At 38.7% G+C, this 23681-nt stretch overlaps 1 protein-coding gene across 6 annotated transcripts in view; it reads left to right on the top strand.

Moving 5' to 3' along the window:
- Positions 1-139: 139 nt before the first annotated feature.
- Positions 140-23681, top strand: part of LOC101104855 (protein NPAT) — a 52779-nt gene continuing 29237 nt past the window's right edge. For 2 of the 6 annotated variants that reach the window (XM_004016542.5, XM_060399691.1), the window contains exons 1-2: positions 140-275; positions 12029-12147. In XM_004016542.5, coding sequence (XP_004016591.3) covers positions 239-275; positions 12029-12147 — 156 coding nt within the window. In that variant the 5' untranslated portion in view covers positions 140-238. Of the gene's footprint in view, positions 276-12027; positions 12148-23681 lie in introns of those variants that run through there. The other 4 variants (XM_060399692.1, XM_042232887.2, XM_042232889.2 and 1 more) reach the window with 4 other exon arrangements.

Below are 23681 nucleotides of genomic sequence, written 5' to 3'. Positions count from 1 at the left end.
CCCCATCCAAATGTGAGGGCGGATGTGACGACAGCTCCAAGTAGAACGTAGGCGGGTTTCTTTTCGGCGCCTTTCTTTCTCCGGCGGAAGCGATTGGCTGGCGGGGAGCGAAAGAGGCGGGACAAGTTGCCGCGAGTTCAGTGCCGCCACTGGAACCGGGAGATGCGGCGCAGGGGCTGTCGCTGTGTTGGTTTTTATCCGAGTCTCGTCTCCTACGGTTCCTTCTGGGGCTTCGATCATGCTGTTACCTTCGGACGTAGCCCGGCTGGTATTGGGTAAGCGCCGGCGCGGGAGGGAGGGGTACTGGATCAGGCTAAGCCGGACGGAAGGACCTTTGGAGCCAGAGGTTTTTCCCAGGGTGGGGAAGCTTTGGGGCTTTGCCTCCCCACCTACAAGTTCAGACTGGCGGTGAATCTTCTTCAGTGGGAGGCTCGGGCAGTTTAAGTTTCTTTATGTGTGAATGCTCCTCTCTTCCGAGACTCTCTGGCGAGGGGCGGCTGAAGAGAAACTCCGGGTGGAACACCTGAGGCCCGGATTTGGAGGGAAAGTCAGGCCTGCACACTTAATTAGAATCCTGCAGGGGAGTTGCCTACGTGATGGATGGACTGCGTTTTCTTCAACCTTGCGCTCACTTTCCCGTGTCAGAGCTGGGGCCGAATAAGAAAAAATAAAAGACTTCCCCAGCCGCCCAGCTTTAGCGAAGGACCTTCCTGACGGCCTTCTCATAACTTGCCTTTAGAGCGACGAATTTGGAACAAATGAAGTGATCCTGCCTCTCTGTCCCCCCAACCTCCTGCAAGAAGTCGTAGAATGTAGAGGTTTGAAACGCCAGTTGCATACTTTTGAGACAGCAGCAATTCCTTTTTTTTTTAATTAGCAAGACTTTTCACTGGAAATGCCTTCCAGTTGAACGTTTTCTAGTCCTAGTTTTTCCTCAGTTTGAAGAGTGACACTGCCAGTTGTCAGGGTGTATTGTCTGTGCAGGAAACGGGTTTTGTTGTTTGTCGCCTGAAAGAATAAAGAGTATTGTATTAGGGGAATGAGAGCCACATAAAACTCAAAACCGGAGCCAGATTTACAGACATCATATATGAATGGTTAAATGGTAAACATTTGTTCTAAAACTTCCCTTCGTATCCAAAGGCCATTACTAACATTATTTCACTGTCAGAAAAATCCATTTCTTATTCCTTTTTAAAGTATTCTGCCCTGTCAAAAAAAAGAAAAAAGTTTTTATGCACAGACTCTTGACAGGCACATTTTGCAGGAAACTTTAGAGGGTAATGGTTCTGCCATCTGTTTTTGGAGAAAATAATCACTTAAATTTAAACTCATGTTTTGTTAATGTTTGGTTAACTTTTTGCCCACTTTATCAAAACTGAATATCAACAGTTAACCTACATCGAAGAAGAAAGCTGTCTATCCTGTAATTCTTATATTAATTAGGCTTATTTGTAAACAGATCCAAAGTAGACTTTCACAAAATTCACAATAATACTGACATACTTATTGTGGTAGCTGTCTTGTTTGCTTTGTGGGATGTTTAGCAGCATCCCTGGCTTCTATCCATTAGATGCCAGCAGGGACGCAATTCCTGCCTTCACCCAATTGTGAGAATAAGTGTCCAAATATTGCCAGTATATTTCCTGGAGGGCAAGGACTACTGGCCTTAAGAAAGCAGTACAATTTTCTAACTGGAATAATTTAAACAAACTTGTGAGAGTATTCTAGACTTCCTCCTTCTTTAAAAATGTATTTAAATTACAGTCATTGTTTCTTATCCTAAAATTCTTATTTGTCATTCACATTCCATTTTTATTGCCTCCAGTCCTAACAGTATGCGTCCCATTTCCCCTTTGGACTGTTTTCATAGTTTCTCATATAGTCTTGCAATTCATCTTATTTGTGGTTACAAAAATCTGCCTAAAGTATTCACACTGCACCTCCAGTTTTAATAGTTGAAAGAGTTGTGCACTTACCAGAAATTTCAAGTTGTGCAAAAGAATATATACTACCAAAAAAAGCAAATCTCACCACTCTTGCTTTTTTCATTTAGCATTATCATGTCACCGCGGAGATCTATGAATCACAAAACTTAGTGACTTAAAAATTAACAGTTTTATTCTTTGCCCATGATTTCTTCTGTCAGTACTCCCTCCCTCTCAGTACTCCTTCAGTCCTTCTCATCGTTGCCCCTTTTGTTCATCATGTTCTTGCAGCAAATCTTTGGTTGCTTAGTATGTTCCAGGCACTGTGCCAATTGCTAAAAATTGAGTTCTCCCCCTTAGAATTTACATAATTAGGTTTTTTACCCTTACCCGTACATACCAAAACACTTTCCTAGACCCCCACCTCTTATTTTATCTAATGCTCTATGTTACTGTATCACAAGTCAAATTTATTCAAAGAATAAGCTCTCCTTAGTTACTGTACTTCCTTACTTAACTTAAATTCTTCAACATACTGCACTGACTTTAGTACCTGCTACTCCATTTAAGTAGCCTTCTACCTGGCTATATCCAGCTATTGCCTTGCTAGAATTTCTTTAAATATTGTACAGTTAAAAATATATACATCAAAGTGCCATTTGTTGTTTCTGGGCCACTAGTTTTGGTTTTATGTCATACAAGGTATTCTGCGGACCTAATCCTTCAAGTCTCTTGCCTCATCTCAAGTTCTCAACATATGCCCTATGCCCCAGGCATTCCAAACTACTTGTAGTTTCTGCATATACTCTTGTTAATGTATTTTGTTCCCTCTGCCTACAATGTTTTTCTCCCTCTCTTCCTAGTACACTTGTATTTAAGGTTCAGGTCAATTGTAATCTCAAACTGTTTCCAGCAGGTACAGTTAGTACTTTGTCCCTACAAGCTCTGGTGGCATTGTAGATTACTTGTATCATACTCTTACTTTGTTTTACTGTAGGTGTGTGTTTACTTACTCTTTTTTTTTTAAAATATAAAATTTAACCATTGTAGCCATTTTTTACAATTCTGTGGCATTAAATACAATCATATTTTTCCGTAACCATCACCATCATTCACTTGTAGAACTTTGCCTTCACAAACCAAACTTACTTTTTGACCTATTTAGTATTCCTTGTTTGTGCATGCTCACTCATGTCCAACTCTTTGCGACCCCATGGACTATAGCCTGCCAGGTTCCTCTGCCCATGGAATTTTCCAGGCAAGAATACTGGAGTGGGTTGCCATTTGCTACTCCATTCAGTATTCTTATTCTAGAATTAATGTACAGGCTTCAAGAGTTGTGGGAGGCCCCAAACTATCTGTAAAGTTTTATGTACAGGTGGGGCATTTTTTATAGGTGAAGTATCCAGAACTTTCTTTAGATTTCTAAATAAATTTGTTCCTTTCTGTATGAGTCAGCGTCCATTTAGGAAAACTGAAACTAATCTGAGTATTTAGCATGGAAGAATTTAATGAGGGAATTGGTTACACTAGTGAAAAGCTAAGAAAACAAGCAGCTTACATGAGCCAACCTGGAGGGTAGTAAACAGCAGGAAACCACTCTGATATCAGGACAAGTAGAGATGAAACCCAGAGGCTGGTTTCACTATGTGAAAACTAGAAGGTAGACTTGGCTGATGTGGGAGCAGTAGTAGAGGAAATTCTACAAGGGCAAAGAGGAAATGGGAGGAAAAAACCATGGCTCCCAATAACTGCCCTCCAGTCTCCCACTGGTGGTTCCCATTGATTTAACCCAGTCAGAAGCGAGCTGACATGGAACCCAGGAAATCATCTGCAGTGGGGTCAGGTTTCCTGTTCTCCAGTACAGAGCAGAGGACGCAGGAAGAGTAGATTTGAAGGCAAACAACCAGGACCGGCATACCCTGTGAAAGTTGAAGAGCCACTGGTTCTATTAACCTTTACATCACTGTATCACTAAGACATAGATACTTAATAAATATTTATAAAGGTATAGCTCTGATCATGACCTTCCCCTTTGTCGACTGAATAATATGTCACTTATTCAGATTCTATTATTTATTCATAATCGTGTCATTGATGACATTTACAACATTTTATGATCCTCATCCCTTCTGTGTTTTCAGTTGTATTTCCAACTGTTTTCCATCATAGATTCTGTGCTTCATTCAAACCAGGCATGTTCTTCAAACATGCTCCATATATGCTTTCCATCAGCTTTGTTGACTCATCTCTTCCTTGAAACGTACATAATATTCCCCACGTCACTTTGTACTTTCTCTAGCCCCTATAAAATAAGTCTAATTGTCTTACCACCTTTGCTTTTTATTATAGTTATTTGCATATATATCTTCTGGGTCCTTGTAGATTATAGCTTCTTTTGGAGAGATTTTCTTTGTTATCTGTGGATCTAGTAATATAAAGCACTGGAAGTTAAGTCTTAAGATTTTAAGGACTTTCCTGGCAGTCCAGCAGCTAAGACTCCGCCCTTCCATTGCAGGGAGCACAGTTCCATCCCTGGGCAGGGAACTAAAATCCCACAAGGCACATGGAGGGGTGGTGGGGGTGGGGGAATCTCAAACTACTGATATTTTGGAGAAACTATTACAATATGTAAAGGAAATATTTTCAGATAAGGGGATTAGCTCTCTCTTGCTTTCTTCATCTGATGCATCTCTCTTTATCTTTCCCACTCTATAAATAAGAGAGGGCAGAATCTTGGCATCCTAGTTCCTAAAACTCAAAACCCTAGATTTTGCGAGAATTTTGTCTTTCCCTTTTCAATTATGTTTTCCCTTCAGTCTATTTTATTACTCATTACTGGGAGCTTCCCAGGTGGCGCTAGTGATAAAGAACATACCTGCCAATGCAGGAGACAAGAGATGCAGGTTTGATCCCTGGGTGGGGAAGATTCCCTGGAGGAGGGCATGGCAATTTATCTTTTCCTCTGTATAAATAGAGATAAGAGAGGGCACACTCTTGGCATCCAAATTTCAAAAATTCAAAACCCTAGATATAGCTTGGATTTTGCCTTTTCTTTTTCAGTTATGTTTTCCCTTCAGTCTATTTTGTCATTACCTCCACCGAAAAGCAGGAACAGGACAATATTAAGAAAAAAATTCAAGTTACCTATTTGAACATAGGTCAGTAAGTTTACACAAAAGATGTAGTTATCTTAAACTCTAAATTTTTTTAAAGGAATTTAAAAAAATATTTTGATTGAAGAGTAATTGTTTTTTTTTTTTTAATAAAAGATAATTGGTCTCTATTTTGTGTTCTCATTGTAGCATTTTAGATTTCAGATAATTTGTACACAAAATTTCCCCCATTATTCTGATTGAGAACTGGTACAGTCAGGTACTCAAGGATGATAAATAAGCTTTTTGTGGGAATGTAAATGTAAAAATAAATGAGCATAAAGCAGTCAGCTGTCACTTTAACGTTATGTTGGAACTTTCTGGACAAAAATAAACCAGAATGCATCAGGCCTGAAATGTGTATTCTATAGTCCAAAGTTGGGCTTTTTTTTTTTTAAGAGCAGAAGACATACGTCTCAGATACTGCTATTTAAAGATGCATTTTAACTTTTTAAACACTTGTTAAAAGACATTCTAGCTTTTTAACACAGCCTTTACTCAAGTGTAGACTATACAAAACTATAATATGAGAAGCCAAAAACTGACTGAGCTTTGGTGATTCTTTTTTCTGGCCACACTGCTTGTAGGATCTTAGTTGCCCAAACAGGGATTGAACCCCAGACCTCATCAGTGAAAGCACAAGAGTTTAGCCACTGGACCACCAGGGAATTCCCGCCGTATTTTCTAGAAATGTTCACTGTATATCATTACATTCAGTCTTGGGCCGTGTTTCTCAAACCTCATTTTGCTATTTTCCCTGAATACCCCTTGCGTGAAATTTTAGTGTTAGAAATTCAGTATCAGTTCAGTTGCTCAGTTGTGTCCAACTCTGCGACCCCATGGACTGCAGCACACCAGGCTTCCCAGTCCGTCACCAGCTCCTGGAGCTTAGTCAAACTAGCGTCCATCAAGTTGGTGATGCCATCCAACCATCTCATCCTCTGTTGTCCCGTTCTCCTGCCTTCAGTCTTTCCCAGCATCTGGGTCTTTTCAAATGAATCAGCTCTTTGCATCAGGTGGCCAAAGTATTGCGGTTTCAGCTTTAGCATCAGTCCTTCCAATGAATATTCAGGACTGATTTCCTTTAGGATGGACTGGTTTGATCTCCTTGAAGTCCAAGGGGCTTTCAAGAGTCTTTTCCAACACCATAGTTCAAAAGCATCAATTTAGTGCTCAGCTTTCTTTATGGTCTGACTCTCACATCCATACATGACTGCTAGAGAAACCATAGCTTTGACTAGGTGGACCTTTGTCGGCAAAGAAATGTCTCTGCTTTTTAATATGCTATCTAGGTTGGTCATAACTTTCCTTCCAGTGAGTAACCATCTTTTAATTTCATGGCTGCAGTCACCATCTGCAGTGATTTTGGAGCTCAAGAAAATAAAGTCTGTCACTGTTTTCCACCGTTTCCCCATCTATTTGCCATGAAGTGTTGGGACCAGATGCCATGATCTTAGTTTTCTGAATGTTGTGTTTTAAGCCAAGTTACAAATAGACTGTTTATATGTTGTATGTATACCTGTGATTTATGCATAAAAGACATATTTTATTCATTCTCTTTCCTCCCCAGTACCAGTTGTCACCCCCTGGGGGCTGTGTCACTGTTTTTGAGAATACTTGATCTAGAGGAAAGCAAATCTACTTTAAGGAATTAGATTTAATGCCATTACCTATTACAAGCCCCAAGTGATTACCAGTGTATCTGGGGTGATTAGTACTTTTAAAACTTTCTACCATAAAAAGAAACAGTTTGGGTTCTTCAATTTAAATTTTGAAGCATATAAAGAAAAAGTGCTGACTGCCCTGTTTCCATGATGACTCTAGTGGTCTCTAGGCTATAGTGGTCTAAATTTCTATAGTGGACTATAGTGGTCTAACTTCTAAATTCATGAAATCGTAGTGGTGGCTGACTTCAGTTCAGTTCAGTCGCTCAGTCGTGTCCGACTCTGCAACCCCATGAATCGCAGCACACCAGGCCTCCCTGTCCATCACCAACTCCCAGAGTTCACTCAGACTCACATCCATTGAGTACGTGAAGCCATACAGCCATCTCATCCTTGGTCGTGTCCTTCTCCTCCTGCCCCCAATCCCTCCCAGCATCAGAGTCTTTTCCAATGAGTCAACTCTTTGCATGAGGTGGCCAAAGTACTGGAGCTTCAGCTTTAGCATCATTCCTTCCAAAGAAATCCCAGGGCTGATCTCCTTCAGAATGGACTGTTTGGATCTCCTTGCAGTCCAAGGGACTCTCAAGAGTCTTCTCCAACACCACAATTCAAAAGCATCAAATCTTCAGCGCTCAGCCTTCTTCACAGTCCAACTCTCACATCCACACATGACCACAGGAAAACCCATAGCCTTGACTAGACGGACCTTAGTCGGCAAAGTAATGTCTCTGCTTTTGAATATACTATCTAGGTTGGTCATAACTTCTCTTCCAAGGAGTAAGCGTCTTTTAATTTCATGGCTGCAGTCACCATCTGCAGTGATTTTGGAGCCCCCCAAAATAAAGTCTGACACTGTTTCCACTGTTTCCCCATCCATTTCCCATGAAGTGATTGGATCGGATGCCATGATCTTCGTTTTCTGAATGTTGAGCTTTAAGCCAGCTTTTTCGCTCTCCTCTTTCACTTTCATCAAGAGGCTTTTTAGCTCCTCTTCACTTTCTGCCATAAGGGTGGTGTTACCTGTATATCTGAGGTTATTGATATTTCTCCCAGGAATCTTGATTCCAGCTTGTGTTTCTTCCAGTCCAGCATTTCTCATGATGTACTCTGCATAGAAGTTAAATAAGCAGGGTGACAATATACAGCCTTGACGTACTCCTTTTCCTATTTGGAACCAGTCTGTTGTCCCATGTCCAGTTCTAACTGTTGCTTCCTGAGCTGCATACAGGTTTCTCAAGAGGCAGGTCAGGTGGTCTGGAATTCCCATCTCTTTCAGAATTTTCCACAGTTTATTGTGATCCACACAGTCAAAGGCTTTGGCATAGTTAATAAAGCAGAAATAGATGTTTTTCTTGAACTCTCTTGCTTTTTTGATGATCCAGCAGATGTTGGCAATTTGATCTCTGGTTCCCCTGCCTTTTCTAAAACCAGCTTGAACATCAGGGAGTTCGTGGTTCACGTATTGCTGAAGCCTGGCTTGGAGAATTTTGACCATTACTTTACTAACGTGTGAGATGTGTGCAATTGTGCGGTAGTTTGAGCATTCTTTGGCATTGCCTTTCTTTGGGGTTGGAATGAAAACGGACTTTTTCCAGTCCTGTGGCCACTGCTGAGTTTTCCAAATTTGCTGGCATATTGAGTGCAGCACTTTCACAGCATCATCTTTCAGGATTTGAAACAGCTCAACTGGAATTCCATCACCTCCACTAGCTTTAACTTATTCCAAATAATGTGACTGTCAGAAAGCCAATCATAAAAACTGATTTCAGCTGGCTATAGTTATATAAGGGTTTATATTGGATTGTTTATTTGTGAAAAATGAAAAAAAGGGGGGGAAATAGCCATCATTGATCCACCTAATTTCACATCAAAGGTGATTTTATATTTTCAGTGATGGGGATATTGAAATTGTAGTATCTGAAATAAAAGGTTTCTTCTAAGTGTTTTCTCACACTCCAAACGACAGTGTCTTTGTTACTTTGATTTCTTCTATAGCATTAATTAACAAGAGGTTGGAAAACTGATTGATCAGCAGTGAGTACAAAATGGTGCATGCTATTTTGTACTTAATTTTTTCCTCCTAACATTTCTCTCTTTTCCTACAATATGCATGTATGTGTGTGTGTGTTTGTATCACTCAGTTGTGTCCGACTCTTAGTGACCCCATGGACTGTAGCCCACCAGGCTCCTCTGTCCATGGGATTCTCCAGGCAAGAGTACTGGAGTGGGTTGCCATTTCCTCCAGGAGATCTTCCCAACCCAGGGATCAAACCCTGGTCTCCTGTGTCTCCTGCAATGCAGTGGATTCTTTACCGCTGAGCCACTGGTGAATGGGTACCAGCATCACAGCCAGTGCATATGTGTGTGTGCTTAGTAATGTCTGACTCTTTTCAACCCCGTGGACTATAGGGCCCCAGGCTCTTCTGTCCATGGAATTTTCCAGGCAAAAATACTAGAGTGGGTTGCCATTTCCTTCTCCCTAAAACGGGACGATTTCCTTGGCCTTTTCTTTTTTTAATGCTCATATATAATAACTTTGCAAGCCTTCTCAACTTTTTGACTGGTAGGGCCTGGTTAAAGATACTATTCCAGGAAAGACTTTAGTAATAATTGCCTTGTATGCATGCATGCTGAGTCACTTTAGTTGATCCGACTGTGTGACTATGGACTGTAGCCTGCCAGGCTCCTGTGTCCATGAGATTCTCCAGGCAAGAATACTGGGGTAGGTTCCCATGCTCTCCTGTAAGGCATCTTCCCAACCCAGGGATTGAACTTGTGTCTCTTATGTCTCCTGGATTGGCAGGCAGGTTCTTTACCATTATCGCCACCTGGGAAGCCCCAAAATTGGCTTAGTAGTTATTAACTATTATACTAACACTGAGGTAAATATATTATAAAGGGAATCTAGTATCTTGTAACAGGAGTATGGTATATAGAGAATTCAAAGAAAAAATTCTCTGAGGAAGTGATAATTACTTCAGTAGACCTGAAGAATGAGTTAGAATTAGCTAGGCTAAGAAAGAACATCCGCAGTGGCTTAGCTGTAAAGGACTTGACTGCTATGCAGGAGATGTAGCAGGAGCTGTGGGTTCAATTCCTGAGTTAGAAATATCCCCTGGAGGAGGGCATGGCAACCCACTTCAGTATTCTTGCCTCGTAAATCCTATGCACAGTTCATGGGGTGGCAAAAGAGTCGACACAACTTAGCAAGTAAAAAGAACAGTGACACCAGCCTCTCCCTTTGGAGTTTCCCTGGTGGCTCAGATGGTAAAGAATCTGCCTACAATGAAGGAAAAGTGAAAGTGAAGTCGCTCAGCCATGTCCAACTCTTCGGGACCCCATGGACTATATCCTACCAGTCTCCTCTGTCCATGGAATTTTCCAGGCAAGAGTACTGGAGTGGGTTGCCATTTCCTTCTCCAGGGGCTCTTCCCGATGCAGGGGTTGAACCCGGGTCTCCTGCACTGCAGGCAGATGCTTTACCCTCTGAGCCACCAGGGAAGCCAGGGAAACCTAGCTTCATTCCCTGGGTCAAAAAGATCTCTTGGAGGAGGAAATGATTACCCACTACAGTACTCTTCAGCTTCCCTGGTGGCTCAAATGGTAAAAAATTTCCCTGCAATGTAGGAGACCTGGGTTTGATCCCTGGGTTGGGAAGAATCCCTGGAGAAGGGAACAAATACCCACTCCATTATTCTTGACTGGAGAATTCCATGGACAGAGGAGCGTAATGGGCTGCAGCCCATGGGGTTGCAAAGAGTCAGACACAACTGAGCGACTAACATTCACACACAAGCTAAGAAAAGATAAGCTGCCCAAGCAAAGGCCATGGCACATACAGTGTTCTTGAAATAAGAGCATTCATATACTGAAAAGATGTTCAACATTGCTACACTAATTATTAAGAAACAACAAAACTATAATAAAGTACCTTCTCACACACTTTTCAAAATGGCCATTATTAATAAATTTCACAAACAACAAATGCTGGAGAAGGTGTGGAAAAAAGGGAACCCTCCTACACAGTTGGTGGAAATGCAGGTCACTGCAGCCACTATGGAAAACAGTATGGAGTTTCCTCAGAAAACTAAAAATAGGATTGCCATATGATTTAGAAACCCTACTCCTGGGCATATATCCAGACAAAATGGTAATTCAAAAAGATAACATACGCTTATGTTTATAGTAGCACATTCACAACAGCCAAGACATGGAAACAACCTACATGTCCACTGACAGATGACTGGTGGTACATATATACAGAGGAATGCTATTCAGTCATAAAAAAGATGAAATAATGCTATTTGCAGCAGCATGACTGGACTTGGAGATTATCGTGTTAAGTGAGTCTGTTTAGGTGATGGCCATTATAAAAGGCATGAAGTGCTCTCTCTTTGTGGTTTTTATTTGTATTTCCTAATGGCTAGTGATGTTTAGCATCATTTCACATATCAGTTGACCGTTCCCTTTTCTTCTTCAGAGAAATGTCTCTTCAGGTCTGTCACCCACTTTTTAACTGGATAATTTGTTTTTTTGCTCTTGAATTGTATTGAGTTCTTTCTTTATTTTGGTTATGAATACCTTATCAGGTATATGCAAATATTTTTTTCCCATTCTGTCGGTTGTTTTTTTCATTTTGTTGATGGTTTCTTTTGCTGTGCAGAAGCTTTTTAATTTGATATATTCCAGCTTGTTCATTTTATGTTTTATTACTTGTGCATTAGGTGTCAAATCCAGATAATCATTGCCAAGACCCCTATCATTGAGCTTTTTCCTATATTCGTCTAGGAGTTTCATGCTTTCAGGTCTTAGGTTTAAGTCTTTAGTCCCTTTCAAGTTACTTTTCATGAGTGTTGTAAGACAGGGGTCTAGTTTCACTCCTTTATATGTGAATATACAGTTTTCCTAGCACCATTCATTGAAGAGATGGTCTTTTCTCCATTAAGTATTCTTGGCTCTCTTGTCAAGTTTAGTTGACCATATATGCTGGGGATTATTTTTAGACTCTCAATTCTGTTCCCTGGTCTATTTTTATGCCAATACCATACTAAATACTCTATTTATTATGACTTTATAGCCTATTAACTAGAGTTTTTCTTTTAAACAGCTATTTTATAAACTCTGCTTTGTACTGCAGCACAATTGGTGTTTCTGGTAAGGCTGCAGAATTCCATAATGTTCATCTGAAGTTGCATCTCTGATATGAAATTGCTATAGTGTTTAAAACAGCAGTTTTCAGAATTTACTGACGTTACTGAATTCCATTTTATGTTTCATTTAGGATACTTACAACAGGAGAACCTTACTTCTACCTGCCAGGCTTTTATTTTGGAAAGTTCAGACTTAAAAGAATATGCAGAACACTGTACAGATGAAGGTTTTATCCCAGCCTGCTTACTGGTGAGTCATTCGTTCCTTAAGGAAGTATTTCATCATTGACCAACATAAGACACTATAAACACCGCCTCAACAAACATTATTGACCATAGGATTTTTGCAGAAACTAACGCCTTTGGCCAGCGATTTGTTATGTAAGTCAGTATTGAAACACTCCTGTCAGTAGTGTTCAGGTAACAAAATACATATTAATATGAGTCTGATTGATATTGTGTTAAAAACCAGCTTATTAGCAAAAATCAAAATGGGCAGAAATTTGATAGTTTGTATTCATGCGTAAGTGGGAAGACCCAAAGAAGACTAGCTCTTCTTTTCACACATATAAATAAAGCTGGGAAGTGAATTACAACTTTGATTTTGAGAATCAATTTTAAAGTGACACCCTCATTTCTAATTAGTTTCACAACTGTTTGTCCTGGGGCTTACTTGTTTATTGCCTATTAAGGGATAAATATTTGTATGCCTCCAGAATTCATATATTAAAATCCCATCCCTCAGTGTCATGGTATTTAGAGGTAAGACCTTTAGGAAGTATTAAGGTTTAGATTAGGCCATGAAGTTGGGACCCTCATGATGTGGTTTAAAAAGTGAAAGAGAAATCTGTTTCCACACACCAAAGGCCATGTGAACACACATCGAGAAGGGGGATAAGGCCAGGAATTTGGTCCTCACCAGGAACCAGATCATCTGGCAACTTGATCTTGGATTTTCCAGCCTTCAGAAAGAACAATGAGAAATAAATGTCTGTTATTTAAGCCACCTGATCTATGACATTATATAGCAGTCCAGTCTTTCCTATATCTGGCTTTCTTATAGTTGCTTACTTCAGAATAGTATAAAACAGATATCTTGATATCTTGTCACCTGTGTTTTAACTAGACCAATAGAGCATTGTTTGGTGGATAATGGTGGATATATACTAGAACTACATTATTTGAAATGGCATTTAGTCATTTTATTTTAAGCATAGATCCTTAGATTCATTTCGGCTGTCACAGACAACATGATCATCTATGGAGGAAACCTAAAAAAAAAACCCTATAAAATTGCCAGAGTTTTAGCAAGGTCAGAGGATACAAAGTGTTTAAAAGTGCATCATATATCTTTATACCTACAATGAACAATTTTTTTTCTTTTCTTAAAAAATTTTTATTTTTATTTTATTTTGCTTTACAATACTGTATTGGTTTTGCCATACATTGACATGAATCAGCCATAGGTGTACATGAGTTCCCAATCCTAAACCCCCCTCCCACCTCCCGCCCCATATCATCTCTCTGCATCATCCGCATGCACCAGCCCCAAGCATCCTGTATCCTATAGCAAACCTAGACTGGCGATTCATTTCTTACATGATAGAATACATGTTTCAATGCCATTCTCCCAAATCATCCCACCCTCTCCCTCTCCCACAGAGTCCAAAAGTCCATTCGATACATCTGTGTCTTTTTTGCTGTCTCGCATACAGGGTTATCATTACCATCTTTCTATATTCCATATATGTGTGTTAGTATACTGTATTGGTGTTTTTCTTTCTTGCTTACTTCACTCTGTATAATAGGCTTCAGTTTCATCCACCTCATTAAAACTGACTGAAATGCATTCTTTTTAATGGCTGAGTAATACTCCATTGTGTATATGTACCACAGCTTTCTTACCCATTCATCTGCTGACATCTAGGTTGTTTCCATGCCCTGGCTATTATAAACAGTACTGTGATGAACATTGGGGTGCACGTGTCTCTTTCAATTCTGGTTTCCTCAGTGTGTATGCCCAGCAGTGGGATTGCTAGGTCATAAGGCAGTTCTATTTGCAATTTTTAAGGAATCTCCACCCTGTTCTCCATAGTGGCTGTACTAGTTTGCATTCCCACCAATAGTGTAAGAGGGTTCCCTTTTCTCCACACTCTCTCCAGCATTTATTGCTTGTAGACTTTTGGATTGCTGCCATTCTGACTGGTGTGAAATGGTACCTCATTGTGGTTTTGATTTGTGTTTCTCTGATAATGAGTGATGTTGAGCATCTTTTCACGTGTTTGTTAGCCCTCCATATGTCTTCTTTGGAGAAATGTCTATTTAGTTCTTTGGCCCATTTTTTGATTGGGATATTTACATATTTTTCTGTAATTGAGCTGCAGGAGTTGCTTGTATATTTTTGAGATTAGTTGTTTGTCGGTTGCTTCATTTGCTATTATTTTCTCCCATTCAGTAGGCTATCTTTTCACCTTGCTTATAGTTTCCTTTGTTGTGCAGAAGCTTTAAATTTTAATTAGATCCCATTTGTTTATTTTTGCTTTTATTTCCAGTATTCTGGGAGGTGGATCATAGAGGATCCTGCTGTGATTTATGTCGGAGAGTGTTTTGCCTATGTTCCAGTTTTCTTGTTTCTGGTCTTACATTTAGATCTTTAATCCATTTTGAGTTTGTTTTTGTGTATGGTGTTAGAAAGTGATCAAGTTTCATTCTTTTACAAGTGGTTGACCAGTTTTCCCAGCACCACTTGTTAAAGAGACTGTCTTTAATCCACTGTATATTCTTGCCTCCTTTGTTGAAGATAAGGTGTCCATAGGTGTGTAGATTTATCTCTGGGCTTTCTGTTTTGTTGCATTAATCTATATTTCTGTCTTTGTACCAATACCATACTGTCTTAATGACTGCAGCTTTGTAGTAGAGCCTGAAGTCAGGCAGGTTGATTCCTCCAGTTCCATTCTTCTTTCTCAAGATTGCTTTGGCTATTCGAGGATTTTTGTATTTCCATACAAATTGTGAAATTATTTGTTCTAGTTCTGTGAAAAATACCACTGGTAGCTTGATAGAGATTGCATTGAATCTGTAGATTGCTTTGGGTAGTATACTCATTTTCACTATATTGATTGTTCTGATCCATGAACGTGGTATATTTCCCCATCTATTAGTGTCCTCTTTGATTTCTTTCATCAGTGTTCTATAGTTTCCTATATATAGGTCTTTAGTTTCTTTAGGTAGATATATTCCTAAGTATTTTATTCTTTTCGTTGCAATGGTGAATGGAATTGTTTCCTTAATTTCTTTTCTACTTTCTCATTATTAGTGTATAGGAATGCAAGGGGTTTCTGTGTGTTGATTTTATATCCTGCTGCTTTACTATATTCATTGATTAGCTCTAGTAATTTTCTGGTGGAGTCTTTAGGGTTTTCTATGTAGAGGATCATGTCATCTGCAAACACTGAGAGTTTCACTTCTTCTTTTCCCATTTGGACTCCTTTTATTTCTTTTTCTGCTCTGATTGCTGTGGCAAAAACTTCTAGAACTCTGTTGAATAGTAGTGGTGAAAGTGGGCACCCTTGTCTTGTTCTTGTCTTTAGGGGAAATGCTTTGAATTTTTCACCATTGAGGGTAATGTTTGCTGTGGGTTTGTCATGTATAGCTATTATTATGTTGAGGTATGTTCCTTCTATTCCTGCTTTCTGGAGAGTTTTTATCATAAATGGATGCTGAATTTTGTCAAAGGCCTTCTCTGCATCTATTGAGATAATCATATGGCTTTTATTTTTCAATTTATTAATGTGGTGAATTACATTGATTGATTTGCAGATATTGAAGAATCCTTGCATCCCTGGGATAAAGCCCGCTTGGTCATGGTGTATGATCTTTTTAATGTGTTGTTGGATTCTGATTGCTAGAATTTTGTTAAGGATTTGTGCCTCTATGTTCATCAGTGATATTGGCCTGTAGTTTTCTTTTTTTGTGGCATCTTTGTCAGGTTTTGGTATTAGGGTGATGGTGGCCTCATAGAATGAGTTTGGAAGTTTACCTTCCTCTGCAATTTCTGGAAGAGTTTGAGTAGGATAGGTGTTAGCTCTTCTCGAAATTTTTGGTAGAATTCAGCTGTGAAGCCGTCTGGACCTGGGCTTTTGTTTGCTGGAAGATTTCTGATTACAGTTTCAATTTCTGTGCTTGTGATGGGTCTGTTAAGATTTTCTATATATATATCATCTACCGTAGCACTCAACAAACAAAAATAAGATACTTACGTAATAAGGCTAACAAAGTATCCATAGACTCTGTATGCTAAAATTTGTATGAAAGAAATCAAAGACTTGAATAAAAGGAAAGATACACTGTGTTCATGAAATGAGCAACTCAGTACTATTAAGATGTCCATTCTCTACATTTTGATCTATACATTTATTACATTTAAAATCCCAACAAGTAATTTTTTTTTGTTTTGAAATGGCCGCTTATTGAATATATCTGACCTGCAAGGTACCATGTACATCCTTTTGCTATTTACACAGTTTTTTCAAGAATAAACTGACAAACTATATCTAACACATTCGCTTAAGGGGAGTGGCTAACAACGTGATACACAAGTCCTTGTGTCTGCCTAAGGGAAATATAAGTCCTGTACATATAAACCTTGAAATTGCAAACTTTCAAAGATGCAAGCATGCCACTTACTATCAAGATATCACCGGACCATTTTTTTTAAGAGAGCAAATAAAATTGAATCCATCAAGGAACCAGAACCTGTGCCTTCAAAGTCAGGTGTGAATGGAATTGCAGCTTTCCATCCATCTATTACTGACGATCCTTCAGCTCTACCATCTCCCACCTCCACTTCCTCCTCCAGTCAGTAACGTTCTTCTTGCCTTTTGGCTCCATGCCAGCTGCTGTACTACTGTTCTTTTCAAGGTACTGTACTATAAGGTTAAAAATGGTTTCTCTTTTTTTTTTTTTTTTTTTAAGTAAAGTCAAAACTGTTTTCTTTCCGTTTATTTTTTATGTATTATTTGTGTGAAAAGTATTATAAACCTATTACAGTGCAGTACTATATAGCCAATTGTGTTAATTGGGTACCTAGGCTAACTTCGTTGGACTTACAAACAAATGGGACTTATGAACATGCTCTTGGAATGAAACTCATTCACACGGAGATTTAATGTAATCAGCTTTCATTTTGATACCAATTAGGATGTGATTCTCCTAATATATGAAATATCTGCCAGGAACATACTCGTCATCAGTAAACTGATGATAACATCTTATAAATTATACAGATTGACAACTCTTGACAGCAGGACCTCACTTAAACTGATATTCATAGCCCTTTTTAAAAATCTAAGCCTGTATAACTGTTTATCCATTTAGTTGTAGAAATGTTAATATTATATTGTGGGATACTGCCCCAACCCCAACAGAGTTATTATATAATATGCAGTTTATGTCAATAATCTGAAATTTAAAACACATTTAAGAGTGATGCTGATAATGGGGGAGGCATTGTATATATGGAAGCAGGGCTTTATGGAGAATCTCTATACCTTCCTCTCAATTTTCTTGTGAACATTAGATGCTTTTAAAAGTTAAATAACACATATAATCCCTACAGTTTCAGGGATTTGGGGGCTTCACTGCCAATGACTTGATACTCTTGGGTTCTTTATTTATTTAATGACAGTACTTATAAAGAATGAAAGTATTCAGGGAAAACTACTCAGTAAACTGTTTAGAATTCACATCATAAAATAAGGTTTATTCCAGAAATAATTTATCCTTTCTGCCAAATACTTTATATAATTACTTGTCAAACTACAAAAAACATTGTTCCAAAAAACCAAATAAGTCCTAATCACATTTTTAACATTAACTTATATTCCAGTATCAGATTGGCTTATATTGAATTGGTTAATTGCCAGTAGTTGATTTTTTTTATAAGTAGCACCCAAATAAAAGATAATTTTTCCCTTTATTATTTGTAATGCCTTTCTTTGTTTTACAGTCTCTTTTATCAAAGTACTGCTACCCCAGCTTTCTTTCCATTTCCATTTGCCTGGAATATCTTTTTCCATCTCTTCCTTTTCATTCTGTATGTGTCTTTCGATTGGAACTGAGTGTCTTGTAGACAGCATATAACGTTCATACTACCTTTACAGTAGATGATCCACTACTTGTACTGTGTTTTTCTTTACCAGTGAGGTTTTTGTTTTGTTTTTTAAAATAATTTTTATTTCTAGCTATGGCCTTTACTTTTCCATTTAAGGAAGTCCCTTTAAACATTACTTAAAAGGCCAGTTTAGTGGTGATGAACTCCTTTGGTTTTTTAACGTCTGGGAAACCGTTTCTCTCCTTTAGCTGGCATGTGAATTTTATGCTGAAATATCCTCTGATCATCTTTGTATGTCACGAGTTGTTTTTGTCTTGATTCTTTTAAGATTCTCTGTTTATCTTTAACTTTTGACAATTACACCGTGTCTTGCCGTGGGTCTCTTTCATTTCATTTCGTATGGGAGTATATGCTCTCTGTATTTGGGTGTCTTTTCCTTTGACAAATTAGGCAAGTATTCAGCCATTTTGTCTTTAAATAGGTTTTCTTTTCTTTCTCTCTTCTGCTTCTGGAAACTCTGTTATGAGAATATTCGTGTGCATGATGTTGTCCCAGAGATGCTTTTCATTCTTAATCGGGTGATTCTCACTACCTTGTCTTCCAGGTTGCTGATCCATTCTTTGGCATTCTCCAGTCTGTCGATTCTCTGTAGTGTTCTTTTCACTCCAGTTACTGTGATCTTCAGTCTTTATTGGTTCTTATATTTTCTCTTTGTTGAAGTTCTCCCTTGAGTTCATCCATTCTTCTCCAGAGTTCAGTGAGCATATTTTTGACTATTACATTAACCTCTTTATCTGGTGAATTGATAATCTCTGTTTTGTTAATTAGTTCATTCTCTGAGGTTTTGTCTCTTTGAAAGGTACTTCTTTGTCTCTTCATTTTGCCTAACTTTCTGTATTTGTTTCTATTATTAGGTGTATAAACTGTGTTTCCTGGTCTTGAAACAGTGGCCTAATGTAGAAGGTGTCCTGTGGGCTCAGTAGAACAGTTCCCCTGTCACCAAAGCCAGGTGCTCTAAGGGTATCCACTGTGTGGGCTGTGTGCACCTTGCTGTTGTGGTTGAGTTGCAACTGCTGTGGGTGTGGTGATGGGCAGGGGCCTGAGGCCCAGCCACTACTGTCACTGGCTTGCTGATGAGCAATGCTGGTCCCTTGGAGGAGGAGCACGGGTACCACTTAAGTAGTATTGTGGAAAAATAAGCCAGATAGTTCTTAAAAAGGATATATTCAAGGACTCACATTGCTTGGTCTTAAGACTTAACTAACAAGCAATAATAATCAGGATTGAATGGCATTAGGAAATGATTAGGCATTGGATCAGTGAAACAAAATACAAACTTCAAATGTGATTTTTGACAAAAGTTCAGATAATTCACTGGAAAAAAGGATAATCTTAACAACAAATGGTGATAGGACAATTAGACAACCAGGTTTAAAAAAGAAAAAAAAAAGAAAATTTTTGCTCTATAAAAAAACACTGTTAAAAGAATGACAGCTATAGGGTAAGAAAAAGTTTTTGCAGCTCTGAAAAAGGGATTGTGTGTAGAATATATAAGAAACTTTTTTTAACTGAATTTTTTCTTTAATGGGCAAGAGATCTGAAGATCCTTGCCCAAAAAACTATAGGACTGTCAATATAATGTGAAAAAAATACTCCACGTTATTATCTGTTAGGAAAATGACTGTGACTAACCTAAGCAGATACTAATACATACATGTTAGAATGGCTAGTATAAAAAATAATTTTTAAATTGCTGCAAAATCATACAGCTGCTTTGCCCAACAGCTTGGATGTTGTTTTTTAGGTTAAACAACCTAGTCCCATGTGAACTAGCATTCATACACCCAGATATTTATCCAAGTGAACTGGAAAACTTATATTCACACAAAAACATACTGTTTATCTATGATGTCAAAAACTGAAAATAACCAAGATGTCTTTCAACAAGTGAGTAAATAAACTGGTATGTTCTTCTTACTAAGCAGTAAAAAGCAGCACTGATGACTCATAATAACGTGAACGAATCTTAAAATTTTTCTTAGTTCTTCTAAGTAGGCAATGTTAACAAGTAAGTTAATACAGATAGTGGGGCCCAGGCTTCTCACTCTGTGAGAAAGAAAACACAAATAAGCATGAGACCTGCGGTGTTAAATTATATAGTCAGAGATATCAGTACAAATTAATGTTTATTTTAATATATGTATAGATGTATTCAGAAATAATGTGAAGTAGCCTGTCTGTGTGTGTGTGTAGCACTGTGTGCTGTAGGGTCCTAGCGGCAGTGATACCCTAGTAACTACCAGCAAATCTACCACCCAGATCTTTACTTCTCATTGTTCTGGAGGCTGGGAAGACCAAGATGAAGTGCTCCTGTTTCAGTTCCTGGTGAAGGCTGTCTTCCTGACTTATAGACAACCTCCTTCTTGCTGTGACTTCACATGAGTTTGTGTGTGCTAGTCGCTCAGTCATGTCCAACTCTTTGCAATCCCATGGTCTGTAGCCCACCAAGCTCCTCTGTCCATGGAATTTTCCAGGCAAGAATACTGGAGTGGGTTGCCATGCCCTTCTCCAGGGGATCTTTCCAACCCAGGAATCAAACCAGGGTCTCCAATTGCAGGTGTATCCTTTACCTCTAAGCCACCAGAGAAGCCCTGTATGAGTTTATGAGGACATAATTCATTATATAGCATTCATTCAGTTATTTTTTAGCTATTAAAAGCAAGTTATAATGACTAGGTTAGTATTAGGCAATTCCTTAACTTCTCAGACTTTGAATAACATAGGAGCTTCTGTACTGCAACCAACTATATGCAAATAAAATGGACAACCTAAAAGAAATGGGGAAATCCTCAGAAAGGTACAATCTCCTAAGACTGAACCAGGTGGAAATGGAAAATATGAACAGACCAGTCACAAGAACTGAAATTGAAACTGACTAAAACGCAAAGGTCCAGGACAAGGTGGCGTCACAGGCGGATTCTATCAAGCACTCAGAGAAGAGTTAACACCTATCCTTCTGAAACTATTCCAAGAAAACTGCAGAGGAAGGAACATTCTCATGCTCATTCTGTGAGGCTACCATGTCCCAGATACCAAAACCAGATAAGGATACCACAAAAAGGAAAAATTACACACCAATATCACTGATGAACACAGATACAAAAATTCTCAACAAAATGCTGGCAAACCAAATCCAACAATACAGTAAAAGGATCATGCACCATGGTCAAGTGGGATTTATCCCAGGAATATAAAGATTTTTCAGTATCCACAGATCAGTCAGTGTGATACACCACGTCAGCAAAATTGAAGAATTAAACACTATATGATCATCTCAATAGATATAGAAAAAGCTTTTGACGAAATTCAACACCCATTTATTAATATGACAAAAACTCTCCAAAAAGCAGGCATAGAGAGAACCTGTCTCAACAAAGGCCATATACAACAAACGTGCAGCTAACATACTCAACGGTGAAAACCTGAAAGCATTTTCTCTAAGATCAAGAAAAAGTCAAGGATGTCCACTCACCACTTTTCTTGAACATCATTTTGGAAGGCCTACGCACAGTAGTCAGAGAAGAAATGAATCTAAATTGGAAAAGAAGTAAAACCATCACTGTTTGCAAATGGTGTGATCCTGTACATAGAAAATCTTAAAGATGCTACCAGAAAACTAGAGCTCATCAATGAATTTGGTAAAGATGCAGGGTACAAAATCAATACATAGAAATCTGTTGCATTTCTATACACTAATAATGAAAGATCAGAAAAAGAAAGAAACAATCCCATTTACCATTGCATCAAAAAGAATAATAAAACACCTGGGAATAAACCTACCTACTAGTCAAGGCTATGGTTTTTCCTGTGGTCATTTATGGATGGGAGAGTTGGACTGTGAAGAAGGCTGAGTGCCGAAGAATTGATGCATTTGAACTGTGGTGTTGGAGAAAACTCTTGAGAGTCCCTTGGACTGCAAGGTGATCCAACCAGTCCATTCTGAAGGAGATCAACCCTGGGATTTCTTTGGAAGGAATGATGGTAAAGCTGAAACTCCAGTACTTTGGCCACCTCATGCGAAGAGTTGACTCATTGGAAAAGACTGATGCTGGGAGAGATTGGGGGCAGGAGCAGAAGGGGACGACCCAGGATGAGATGGCTGGATGGCATCACGGACTTGATGGACATGATTCTGAGTGAACTCTGGGAGATGGTGATGGACAGGGAGGCCTGGTGTGCTGCGATTCATGGGGTCGCAAAGAGTCGGACACAACTGAGCGACTGAACTGAACTGAACAAAGGCAAAAGACCTGTATTCTGAAAGTGATAAGATGCTGATGAAAGAAAGAGAAGACACAAACAGATGGAAAGATACACCATGTTCTTGGATTAGAGGAACGAGTACTGTCAGAATTGACTATACTACCCAATATAATGTATAGATTCAATGCAATCCCTATCAAATTACCAGTGGCTTTTTTTTGTTTTTTTCTCCCTGGGACATATGGGATCTTACTTCCACAATTTAGGGATCAAACCCATATCCCCTGTATTGATAGTATGGAGTCTTAACCACTGGACCATCAAGGAAGTCCACCAATAGCATTTTCACAGAACTGGAACAAAAATTTTTTTAATTTTATGGAGACCCAAAAAACCCTGAATAGCTTAAAGCAGTCTTGAGAAAGAAAAATAGCTAGAGAAATCAGGCTTCCTGACTCTCTTAGACATCTAGAGTCATCAAAAGAGTATGGTACTGTAACAGAAACAGAAATATAGCTCCATGGAACAGGATTGAAAGCCCAGAAATAAACCCTGTGGTCAATTAATGGTCAGTTATGACAGGAGGCAAGACCATACAATGGAGAAAAGAGAATCTCTTCAATAAATGGTGCTGGGAAAACTGGACAGCTACACGTAAAGGGTTGAAATTAGACAGTGTCTGACACCATATACAAAAATACACTGGATTAAAGACCTAAATGTAAGACCAGATACTATAAAACTCCCAGAGGATGACATTGGCAAAATACTCTGACATAATTGCAGCGATATTGTTTTAGATCTATCTCCTAGAGTAATGGAAATAAAAACAATAATTTAAAAAATGAGAACTACTTAAAAGCTTTTTGCATAGCAAAGGAAACCATAAACAAAATGAAAAGGCAACCCCCAGAATGGAAGAAAGTATTTGTAAACGATGCAATTGATAACGGTTTAACCTCTAGAATTTACAAACAATTCGTGCAGTCAATAAATAATACAGCTAAATCTAAAAATGGGCAGAAGATCTAAATAGACATTTGTCCGAAGAAGACACACAGATGGCTAAGAGGCACATGAGAACATGCTCAACATTGCTAATTATTACAAAATACAGGTCAGTACTGTAATGAGATATCACCTCAAAGTAACCATCATCAAAAAATCTACTAGCAAATGCTGGAAAAGGTATGAAGAAAAGGAAACCCACCTATAGTGTTGATGGGGATATAAATTGGTACAGCAACTATGGAGAAAAACTAAAAATAGAGGTCAAAAAAGCTAAAAATAGAGCTACCATCCAGCAAACTCACTCCTTAACATATATCTGGAGAAAAACATGGTTCAAAAGGATAGGTGCACCACATGTTTTATGAAGCACTGTTTGCAGTAGTCAAGACATAGAAGCA

Source organism: Ovis aries, chromosome 15 (assembly GCF_016772045.2).
Source record: "Ovis aries strain OAR_USU_Benz2616 breed Rambouillet chromosome 15, ARS-UI_Ramb_v3.0, whole genome shotgun sequence".
Taxonomy (NCBI): domain Eukaryota; kingdom Metazoa; phylum Chordata; class Mammalia; order Artiodactyla; family Bovidae; genus Ovis; species Ovis aries.
The sequence above is the reverse complement of the archived record's forward strand: the minus strand, read 5'-3'. Positions and strand labels throughout refer to the sequence as shown.